The sequence below is a fragment of the Falco peregrinus genome, chromosome 4 (assembly GCF_023634155.1).
Source record: "Falco peregrinus isolate bFalPer1 chromosome 4, bFalPer1.pri, whole genome shotgun sequence".
NCBI classification, from domain to species: domain Eukaryota; kingdom Metazoa; phylum Chordata; class Aves; order Falconiformes; family Falconidae; genus Falco; species Falco peregrinus.
In genome coordinates this window covers 50738653-50751279 of record NC_073724.1, presented here as the reverse complement: position 1 = coordinate 50751279, position 12627 = coordinate 50738653, and the positions used below count along the sequence as shown (strand labels likewise).

General features: G+C 37.8%; 1 protein-coding gene across 1 annotated transcript in view; it reads right to left on the bottom strand.

Moving 5' to 3' along the window:
• Positions 1–12627, bottom strand: part of GABRB3 (gamma-aminobutyric acid type A receptor subunit beta3) — a 199909-nt gene that overhangs the window by 119982 nt on the left and 67300 nt on the right. The window contains exon 2 of the mRNA XM_055802675.1: positions 2993–3040. Within this exon, the coding sequence (XP_055658650.1) occupies positions 2993–3040 (48 nt within the window). The remainder of the gene's footprint in view (positions 1–2992; positions 3041–12627) is intronic.

The following is a 12627-nucleotide window of genomic DNA, read 5'->3' as shown; positions in this document are numbered from 1 at the left end:
ATAACCCGACTTAGATGCTGAGGTCAGAATCACTTATCAGAACATTGTCTTTTTCATTTTCCTCTCTGGCTTGTCCGTCATTTAACTGATTTTGACAAAGAACCAGTCTTATGCTGAAGCAAACTCAATCACAGGGGGTTCAGACATAGAAAAGAGAGAGAGACAGAAACTAAAACAAAGTGGGAAGAATTTCTGCTACAGCTGAAGTGGCGTCTTCTGAGGAACGCAGGGCATTAATCTTACTAGGCTGAGACCCATGCTGCTGCTTACCTATTCTGCCTTCCAGCAATTTTAATAGCCTGCTGGTTTAACCTGCTGAGAAGGTGTAATTAATAAAACTGGCTGGGAAAAAATCCACAAGAAATTTTCAACTCTTTTTTTTTTTTTTCTTTCCCTTTTTCCCCCCAAGCCTGACTTCTTTTTTACTATATGAAATCGGAGTTCAGGACCATTTTTGCCAAAATATCGTTCAACAGAAATATTAATGTTTTCTTCAGAAGGCTCAATTTTCTTACTTTCTGCCCTACAGTGTCTCGGCTAAAGCAGAGTTTTAGAGTGACAGGAGGATGCTGGGGAGTAGATACGTGGCATCGGGGCTTAGGGAATACTCTGCACGTTGGCAGTTTCATACGTTGTGTTTTGCCTGTTTAGATAATGAGCAGTGGTTGTTGGACATATGTGAGGAAAAAAATATTATATTTATCTACTATGTATATTTATCAGAAAGTGCATGTACTATATGCTGATGTTGAGTAATACTCAACAGTTTATGCTGAGCTTATAACTGACAATGAGTTTGTACTCGTTGTCCCCATTTCTGTCAGGCAGATTGCAAACAGTGTTGCATGAACCTGTTTGCTCTGGTTGCATAATTTTATGGTTTTCATTTAATTATACAGAAATATTAATGTTGTTATGTCAGCAGTTCTGATGTGGAGATCTGAATGTTTCAGTAGGCCACGCAAAGAATAAGGTATTAATCAATACCAGTAATGGGGACAAATTTGCCTTTAATAAGAGGCCTGACCCAAATTGTTCTGAACTGCTGTTTGATTTTCATCTGGTTATTTTTCTTAATATTCAAGAAAATAGAACAAAAATTTGCATTATCTGAATGAATTTAAAAGAGTCTTCCTGCAATATTCCATTCCCCATGCAGCAAAACCTCTGGATTATGCACACAATGAGTCAGACACATCAAAATAAAAATCCATTGACACTTTGGCAGAGGAAGAAATAATCAAGGCTCTTTATAACTCACATTTTTTCATCATAAAAATTAATGATTATGCACTGGAATAACACAAATACATTAGAGAAGCCTGTGGTGCTTTAGAAGTACTATTTTTTAAGTCTCTGTCCTGATGATTCATAGAATCGTTTAGGTTGGAAAAGACCTTTAAAACCATTGAGTACAACCATTTGTTAACCCAGCACTACCAAGTCCACCACTAAACCATGTCCCTAAGCACCACATCTACATGTCTTTTAAATACCTCCAGGGATGGTGACTCAGCCACTTCCCTGGGCAGCCTGTTCCAATGCTTGACAGCCCTTTTGGTGAAGAAATTTTTCCTAATATCCAATCTAAACCTCCCCTGATGCAACTTGAGGCTGTTTCCTCTTGTCCCATCACTTGTTACTTGGGAGAAGACTCTGACACCCACAAGACAAGTAACAGTTAAGATTATTTTTTTTGTTTACTGTAACTGCAGTTGAGGAAGAGCTATTTTGCACAGGACTTCTTTTCTGAGAGTTTCTGCTTGAGTGTTTTAATCTAAATCCCTTTGTCAGGAGCACATTATTCCTTACAAACCAGTATGCAGCAGTTACCTTTTTCTTTTAAGGTTAGATGAAAATAGAAGGATATAGCCCATTTATTTGTGGTTTTGAATTTATCAACGTCATGAATTGCATTTGTGATAATTATTGTTTATGCAATTTTTCACTACAGCAGCCAGAATTCCACATCAAGACCCAAGCCTCATTGTGCAGGAGATTATACAGAGTGAAGAAGACAAGCACGAGTTGTTTGAATTGTTTATGTTTAGTATTAGATATATTTAAAGAAAGATTAAGTCAGGATCCTAACTGATGCATCTGTATAAGGACTAGCTAAAACACCGAGAGATGCTGGTTCCTGACATTTTCATCCGAATGTCCCTTTGAATTTTATCAGTGGAAAAGTAGAAAGATAAACACTGGGAGGGAAGAAAGCCATTTATATATGCAAACACTCCCATATAAAACAGGATAAGCAATGAAAAGAAAGTGCAGTGAAATGATTTCTCATCACTTTTGATCTGCTAAGATTAGGAAGAATTCTGGAAGTAATAATCCAGGGTAACAAAGAAAAAGCTATGGGTAGAATAAAGTGAAAGTCTGATGTATGTCTTGCTCTTATCCTTTGAGTGGGTTTTTTACTTACGCTAAGGAGTGCCCTTAAGAGGAAACAGTCCATAAAGGATGAGGGGAAAGGAAAGGCTTCATAATGTGGAAGTGTGTTTATACAGAGGCTGTATCCACAGCCCTGCACTGCCAAGGCACGGCACTCTGCTGGTGGAAGTGCCTCTTTTTAAATGCATACTCTTTTCTCGAGGCTGTGCCATCTAACCCTTTGCTCTCATTCCCCAAACACTGGCATCAAAGCAGCCACGCTTAAGCTCCTAATATATGGATCAGGATCATGGGTCATACTGCATCTATGGAATAACATGTAAATTAAGCTGGTCGTGTAACTATATTTCTTTGTCACATGCACTGTATATGAAGGGAAATTACTATAAATAAAGGGGAATCATTATTAGGTAGTTACAGAATTTTGTGTATGATGATCTAAAATACTTGTCATTGTGCCTTAGTTTAAAGATTACTTTGTGGCTCAGGAAAATCAATATTTTCAATTAAAACTTAATAATAATTTCTAACATGGTAAAGGGTTAACATTCCATTTACAGATAATAATGTTTTTTAAGTACTTTTTGTTACTCACCTTGTGTCATAAATTGCATATAGTTTTTTGTTTTCTTCAACTGCATTCCTAAAAAGAGAGAAAGAAAGAATATCATTTGCACACCCAGTGTCCATTGACAAAATAAACCATAGTTTGCAACCTTGGAGATTTTCAGGCCATCATTGTAGAATCTAGGAATGGGGGAAAAAAATTCTATAAATTGATTTATTCAACCCCTGATATGACAAGATTGTAATAGTCTTTTGGAAATTTTCGAAGTGGGTTTTTAATTATAGATCCGTGGCTCTGTTGCCAAGAAATGAAAAAAGAAAAAAGTAATCACTCCTTTTGTGAAAAACACAATGCAACAACATTATTTTGATAAGCTTGTGAATAATTTTCAAAAAAGGTTTCTAATTGATCCAGATGAACATTATCCAATTCAGGTATTTTATTATTTTTTTATAATCCAAACTAAAACAATGCATTGATGTCTAATGCAGTGTATTCAATGTAAAATGAAATACTTTCTCTCTGGATTTTTGAATACTTTTATTTGTGTTTAAACATTGAGGTTCATATGAAAAAGACATTTTGAAAATCAAAATGAAGCTTAAGTCTATATTTTTGAGCTTTTTCAATTGAAATCCACGTGAATTTGCACAATACCTTTTGCATTTTTAACTAGAAAAAAGAGAGATTTTTTTCCTGGATTTTTTTTGGACTGTTTCAGAACATGTGGGAACAAAGGACTCTTCTAAAATAGTGCTACTAATTCAAGGGAGAGCAAGAGGAGATGTTGTCTGAAATGTGTTGGCTTTGTTGTAATCAGCAATAACATACAAGTTTTAGCGAAGTTGTTTCTGAGAAGGCGTGATGAATGTAAAGGACACTCCATAGTAAGTATTGATTTGTATCCTAAAATCTGATTTATGTCTCTGTGCATTACTTTACCTGTCTGCTTAGAGAAGTTAAAGAGAAGCAACTAAAAGCATGGGGTAAATGATCCTGAGTTTGAATGCATTAAGCTCCACTTACACGGGAAAGGTAGATCCTGGGTTTGGTCCCTGTTCCTGGAGTGGTTGTACATTAAATATGCACTGGCTAAAGGATGTTAACCACTGAGTGTTGTGAGTGCCCGAGTCCCCAGTGCACTGGCTAGGGAGATGTGGGACCTCTTAAGTCTCAGATTCCCTTGAAATAGCCAGCCACCTAAAACAGAACTGTTAGGGCTTGAGTTAGATGCCACCATCTAGTCCATTCAAGATGCCCTGAGTTACTTGAGACACTACACAGAGCTGTCAGTTACAACACAGGACCGACGTGATACCCACGCTCTAATGGAGGGGTAACTGGAGTCTGAGGGGGATCCCTTGGAGCATCCCAGTGGCTTGGGATGCTTGCATATGGGAACTGGGCTGAGCCTCTTGGGTCAGATTCCATCCAAGAGAAGGATCCCCAGCTTTCTATACATAGGCTCCATTAACCGAGTTGACTAGATCTCTGTTGACATAATGGGAGCAACCAGTTCTCATGTAAACACCTACATCCAATCTTCATATGAATCTTACTCCAAACTTCACAATATCTTATGTTCTTTCAATAGTTCTAGGCATCAGGATTCACAAGCCATATTTTTCTGGATCTAGAGCTGATAGCATTACATGCCTTCAACCACACCTGAGCATGCTATTTTGTGGCTTCATTGAACATTCTCAAGCACATTTTTGTCTAGTGTCCACACTTCTCAGTTGTCTGGCCCGCTGTGACTCAGTGTAGGCCTGGGATACTTTCTTGAGCTCAGCAAGGGAAAGAGGAGAGGAGAAAGAGCACAGAAGGGGCATCTGAAGCCTCAACACTGACCCAAATATATCCTCTGATGATAGTCACATATCTCATAACGGTAGAGTCACGTGGGCAATATTGAGATGACCAGATGGCTGGGCTCTTTTCTGAAGTGTCCATGGCCACTTGCTGCAAGGTGCTGGAGCCAGCGCTCTACGTTTGCAGAGGCTGGCTAGAGAGTCAGGGAGCGTCCTCAGCCTTCATCTCCCTTTAGGGCTGTGCTGCCAAAGGTAGCCAACGACACCTGACAGACAGATGCAGCTCACCCTGTAACCATGACAACTGGCATGGATTGATAACAAATTAGCTATGGGTGGAAGAGGGCACCACTTCTAAATGAACATGTACAATATAGATTGAAAAAGTGTCTGGTTTCAATCCCCTTACCTAAATATATCCACACCCATAAAATAAAAAGAAACTTGCACTTACTAACAGTTTCTGTTAAGATTTTTATAACAATTTTCAAAACAGTGCAAAAACATCTTTTATGGCCATGTTGTGTTTATAACTTTTGACGTCTATCAGCAAAAATGCCAATGGTAGGATAGAAATAACTTAGCTTTTTTTTTTTTTTTTTAAAAGAGATGATAACAGCAAGGGGAGATGAGGAAAACAATTAGGCAAGTGTAACAGGAAATAATCAAACTTAATCTTTTAAATGTTGAAGTATCTACAATGAGCTTTTATTCAGACTGATAATGCACTCCATTTTTTTCTTCTCTTACAAAAATGTAGACACATCTTGATGTTGAAATTCTCTTATTCAGCAGAGTGGTAAAATCCTTTGGTCTCTGCATTGAAAAATGCCTTCTTCTGAATGGGGAGTAAATGGAGTTCATCTCTTACAGAAGTCTCCTACTGCTGCTGTCTGCCTGGCACCAACAGAAGACACGCTTCTGAAAGTATTACAAAAGTAATTCCCCCATCACAAAAGCACCACATTAAAAGTACTTATATTAAAAGCACTTTGTTGTATATGAATACTATTATATAATTGATTATTCCCATTAAAATGCTTTGCATCCTTATCACAACTTTAATAAAAGAACAAAACTGCTTTGAATATTATACATGCTCTTGCCTAGAGCCACTATTAAGCAGAGAGGCTCTGTGTGCAGCCAGGCAGTCGTTGATGGTAAATCAAATGGAGGGCATATGGTTTCAGTATTGCTGCTGGTGGAGTTTTTGTTGCTAGAAAGAGCTAATGTTTTGCATTTAGGTTTATTAAAGTAACAAAAATAGTAACTCATCTTTTCCCCTTTTCTTCCCCCCAACTTTCTTGAAGTCTCACTCAATATAATACAGAAAACCATACCATGAACAACCCATATTAGAATGTTAGGACTTTCCCGAATTGCAAAATAAGAACTTTGTGAGTTTTTTTAAAGCCCACAAATTTCTGGATGATATCACAGCTCAGAATGTCTCAGGTTGGGATTTCTCCTTGCTGATGCAAGCATCAAGGATTAAATGTGTATGTCTGACCCAGTTATCATGGGCTACTTTAGTAATCAGTGAGGGGGGTGGGGAACCAAGTCCAAAGACTGAAAGGAACTCCAAAGGCTGAAAAAGGCAAAATAGCGCAGATGAATCACCCTCTAGAAGTACCTAACTATGAACATAGCCTATATCTAGCTAGACATCTAACTTCTGGGTATGTAATATTGCATAAAATAAATCCCATCCATGGGGCTTTAATGGCAAGGAAGGCTAGATCTGTTTCAGTACATTAAGTATATTGCCTCCAAAAGCTTATCAGACCAAGATGTCCTATACGTCTTTAGGTTGGAGCTCCATGAAGGATATCCCTGCTAATGGTAAGTGGACAGCAAAGAAACAGGAAAGCTGCTGGGTTGATACTATATTTCTGGAATTGCTGGAATCTTTTAAATAAATGTATGTTAAATTATAAGCAACAATCATCACTTTCTGTCACACCTTTAAATCCTACAAGATCATGTAAAAGCAAAAATTAAGTTAAATATCATACTCATTTGAATATAGTCTTAAGGAAAGTGAAATGCAATTGCCGTTTCTGGATTAAGGCCAGAACACAAAGCAATGCTAGTGAATCACAGAATGTTTAACAAGTACTCTCGATGTTATGCATCTAAAAAATGATTCAGCATGAAAATATAGATACAAAGGCTAATATTTATGGCTTGGAAGATAATGCTAACAATAAGAAAGTGAGATATTTCAGATTCTGAAAGCATCTGAACATGGAATGACACTATTGAGAAAAAATACTTTCTTTTTCCATTCTGGAAAGAACTCCTTACACCTCACACAAACCGTTTGCAAACAGAAGGAAAAAAAACCATGATGCTAAACTCTTTCTCCACAGGCTTGGAGAATGCACACCTCATTATGTCTGAGCCTTTTTCATTTTGAAGTGAAGAAAATACTTTTGTTGGTTGACCCAGCATACACAATAGAGACCAAATTAAGCCCATACACCATGGCTTAGGTGCAATAACTATTGGCAGTTAACAGCTAGATGCAAAACCTCAGTGTAAGTCTCCCTCCCTGGAAGCTGCTTCTGGGCTTTTACCTCAAGATTGCTCAATCCATCTTGCAAGCCCTCCCTCCAGAAACTTCAGAAGCAGTGAGGAACCCGCACGAATGAGTCAATAAAATTCCCTTTCCCTTTTCCTAGGAGGTTCAGCCCATGCCAGCCAGGTTAGGTGTTCAAGGGCATCATTGTCACACAGCATGATAGGCACTAGCGAATTATTTTTAGTACCTAGAAGCCTATCAAGAAAAGTAAGAAAGTACAGACTGAAATGCCAAATGCAAAAATGGGAAGCTGTGTTTAAAGCTCCCAGGATATTATAGACACGGTTATTGAATTACCATTGTAGATCTGCTGAAACCTCAGTAAGCAGCAGACGATGGAGGTTTCTGCTATAAATACAAGATTCACACAGCTATCTCTTATTTTTTAAAGTATAAATTAAGTGGATGCAATCCAAGTTTTCATAAATAATGCCAAAAATGTTTATGTATGAGAAGCTTAAACTATTTGGCTCTAGCTGAAATAAATGTTTCAGTGAACATGATTTTAAACATGATTTATTCAAATGTTATGTTAAGTAAGCATTCAATATGCTTTTATGTAATGCTGATGCCCAAGTTACATGTAATTCTGATGACATTATAGCATCCTTGATCTTTCATAACCTCTCTAGAAATTCATTTTTTCCCAGCATCAAGCTCCACAAATAGTATGGAAGTGACAATGTCACGTAGTATAAACAGTTACCAGAACAATACTTTTTTGTAGTTTCCAATTCCATGAGAGCCAGCCAGTCTTGACTCCTTTTGACATCAGCCAGATCTGGGAAGTTTAGCATTGCTCAGACACATGCCAGTGAATTAGCAAGTCCACAAACCCGATTGTTGGCATTAAAAAAGCGAGGTAGGAAGGTTGAATTGAGAATATGTCAAGATGTTGACTCCTGTTTACTCACATTTTAAATAACTTATATTCTTCAAGGTGTCTCGTTCTATTCAGATCCAGTAGGTTGTATTTATTTCAGTCCACATAATTTCTTTTTTTTTTCTTTTTAATGCATTCGGTTTCCAAATATAAAAAATAATAGACATCGGGAAAGCTATCAAAACACACACAACAGCAGTGCATAAATTTGTCATTATCCTTTGAGTAAAGATCTCAGAGTCACTGCAGATATTTCAGTGAAGGTCCAAGCTCCATGCTCAGCAGATGTCGCAAAGGTAAGCAAGTGCCCAGAACAAAGCAGGATCAGTACAGTATTGCAGAAATCTGCAGCCTACCCACATCCTGCAAATTTTGTGCTGTTGTCTTCCATCTCAAAGAGCTTGAGAGCTAGATAAAGGTATAGGAAAGAGCTACAGGGATGATTAGAAGTACAAAATAGCATTGGTAAGAAGAAAGCTACTTAGGCTGAAAGTCTTATGTCTGCAAAGCAGTTGAGGGAGGAGAGAGATGATAGATGTGTATGAAGTCATAGACTGGCTAACTGATTATTTGTTATCGCTCACACTATAAAAAACAAAGGAGCACTCAGATGATCAGGTGGTTGGTTTAAAGCAAGCAATATGAAGTCCTTTTTCACACAATGCATAATTAAATTGTGAAGCTCATTGCCAGAGGAAGCTGTGGAGGTCAAAGTTATAAATGGGCTCAAAAATCCATTAGACAAATGCATGAAAAGGAGCTCTATCAATGGCTATTAAAATCAATGTTGTGAATGCACCCTCTGGCTAAGGAAGTCCATAAACCTCAGACTGCTTGAAACAGAAACGTTATATCTGGGGAAGAATTGCTTTCTGTCTGTCCTGTTTCATATGCTCCTCCCAAAGTTGTGCTACTGCCCATCATTAGAGGCAGGAAGGCAACCTAGATGCAGCTTTGGCTTGATTCAGTATGGGAATGTATATGCTCAGTGTGATCAGAAATACATGCTTCTGGTCTACTGTGACCCAGCAGTGAAATAATTTTCAGACCTTAAACTGTCCTATGGTTTTCATTACTGCACTCTCCACAAATAAATCACTGATTTTGCTTCTCTTCCTTCAGAAATTCATTCAGTAGCATATTTTTAATTTCCGTTCTTTGATCCCCTAAAGCACTTGCATGTACACCAGGGTGATACGAAGTTTGCCAGTGTCCCTTCTAACCCTCTTGAGCTATTAGAGGGCTGTTGTAAAATATGTGCCTTTTTTCAGGAAGAAAAAATTTCAGGTGTGGTTAGCGGTCATAAAATCCTGTAGAAATAAACCTCTTTACATCTTCACACTTTTATGGACCACAATATGTGTTCGACAAGTGTATCCATATTATAAAAGACATGAGATTTAGCTCTCAATACAAGGATTGTGCAGCTTCGATGTATACTGGAGTGCATTTCAGCTTCAGTGGAAGGAGAAATGAGGACTTAAAACGAAGCCTGCCCTCTCAGCCTCTTCAATTTCTTCTTATTCTTTTAAGTATTTTCAAAATGAAAGTTAATAGTTTGGGTGAAAAAAAAAATCATGAAGAGTAGTTGATGCCACTTCTGAAAGGCTCATGACTAAGGAGGCCAACTCTCCACAGAAGGATTTATGTGTTCCATGCAAAGTTACATGGAGGCAGAAGGGAGCCTTGTGTTTTCATCCTGGCATCCTGGTGGGCACTGTGTGTGTCACTCAGTGACCTGTACTACAAAATGCAGAGGTCACCCTGACCCAACATGATGACAGTTTTGAATGACAGTAGGTGTCACGAACATGCTCTCTGGTGGGCTCGGTGCTGCTGTGGAACAGCCATGCCATGAGCACATCTATTTGACAGGGCCCATTAGGTACTCCTCAGGTACTTTCACTGCCAAAATTTAAGGTGCCCTTGGTCTTCAAAGGAGTTAGGGTTTCCAAGGATCATTTATCTGATTTTGTAGGCATCCACAGAAAACAAATACTTCATTTAATTTTGTTTTAAATATAATTTTCTAAAAAAAATGGAGAGGAGGTCTTTCCATGAAATACACAAGTATTTCAGTTATCTGAAAAAATATCATGAGGAAGAACAATTTCTTGATCCATTCTAAGCCTCGTGAGTGTGTATATTGTTATATGCAAGTACAAAATAGGGTTAGGAATCCCCCTGACACACACTTGTACACACAGAACTAGTCTCCAGCTTGTGCATGGAAGATCAATTTTAAGATGATGAAAGCATGTACGATCAGAGGAAACAATCACCTGGATACCTGGATACATGCATGGTAATACTTTCTCATAGGTTGCTACTGCTTTGTAAGTACGGATCAAAATAATTATTCTAAGTGATATTTAGCTCTTTTGGTTGTTTAGATAGGAAGTCTTTATAAATTCAAAGGCTGTCAGCCCACAGTGCATTAAGAAACTTGAATTTAAGAGCCCAGCCCTAACATTTACATTCCTAGGTTATATTTCAGAGTTGGTTGTAGATGTTAAGAATATTGCCTTTGGGACCTTTAAGTGCATTATATCATAGCCTCAAAATGTACTTTCTCTTATCCACAGCTCTTCTTTAAACATCAGAAGTTTTGATTTAAAAGAGAAACAAGCTGGTAACAGAGTGTATGCATCTCTGAATTTTCCTTACTTCACGTCAAGCATGAGTGTGAGAGAACTGTAAAGTGTAGTTAAATAGTCATGGCAGTCTATGAAAAATTGGAAGTGTGCTATGAATTGGAAAACATGGAAATGTTCTTTGCTTTAAAAATGAATCAGAAGAACTAACACCATTTTTATTTTACAGGTTTTTGAGATGTGAATATGTACACTTAAACTGTCTTGAATATACTGGAACATCCGCCATCTGTTGCAGTTGTGCTTTATTCTAATTCAGTTCTTTTAACAGGACTGGGTGGAACTTTAGTGCCTAAAACATTATTTTTTTTAAATGCAAAATGAACATCCAGTGACACTGGAATACTCTCAGCTCTCCTTTTGACTTTGCTAAAAAAGAAAACATTGACTTTTTAAGAATGAAATGGTTTAGGTATTTTATTCGTGGCATGTTTCAAAATTCCCTCCATGTTTATTTTAAAATATTGTGACATACTTAAGACTGAAAAAAAGACTGCTGAAATCCAAAGCACATGTTTCAACACCTCAGCTTATCAAGAATTTTATAAAGATTTGGGTAAGACTGGAATTCTTTTCTATCACCAGTAAACAACAACAGAAAATGTCCATTCATGCCCCCTTATTTATTCATATTCATTCGGTGTGTATTCATCCACTAGAACCTCCAAATTGCCTGGCTTTGTTCATCATCATCTTTATAAGTTGTACTATGTATGCAAACTGGCTAAAAAGCTCTAATATAATTTTTAGCTATATTTGTTGTTTTTCTTTCAAAGTTCTGAAGTGTTGTGTATATATTAGACATATTTTAGACATATATTAGACATAGACATATATTAGACAATGTAAAATTTGGGCATCTGAAACCTCAGAGAGGAGAGGTTAATCATCTCCATTTAAAAATCCCACTTGAGGAATATGGGGCAAACTCTATGGAATTAAATCATTTATCAATGTCATGATATGAATCCTTGTTATAAAGTTTCCCTGGCAGATAGGGAAAAGAATGTTAGTCTCCTAACACCCAGTAATTTGTTTTAACTTCTAGGAAACATAAGTGGTATTTTCCCCTATCGAAAGCATCTCCACGTTCAACAGTGCTTTAGACAAAATAAGTCAATTAGACATCCATTTACAGTATTTCAGACATAGTAATATCCTTCATTTTGGAATGCATAACTCTTGATTATAGATTTAGTATGTATGATTAAATATAGATTAACTTTTAACTCTACAGTGCAGATTCCTGGAACCTGGGAGTTACGGAGGAGTTAACTTCCCACTGAGCCAGGTGCCGGGTGCCAGGGAATGCAATTTTGGCCCTTGAGCAAAAGAGACACTAATTCCTCTACCACCAGAAAGTTTCTCAGTACTCCCAAACCACCTGCCAATTTTTTTTTTTCCTTTCACCCTTCCAAGCCCCTTAAAATTTCAGCCTGTGGACTCAGGCAGAGTGGGAATGTGATGGAGACCCAGAAGGGACTGGTTCCACAGTGGGAGGGACTGTGAGGCCAGACCCTCCTGCAGCCTTCCCAGACCTTCCTTGCTGCTAGGCACAAGGGACCTGCCCTCACTTGTGGTGGCCTTGTAAGTACTTGCCCTGTTCTTACTCACCTTCTCTAAATTTCGATGGGGAATCACTGAATAGTATGTTTTGGGCTGATAAAGTGTTCCCGTTCCTGCGCTTGTAACTGTACAGATCTGCCTTTTCACTAGGTGTCTGTACGTTT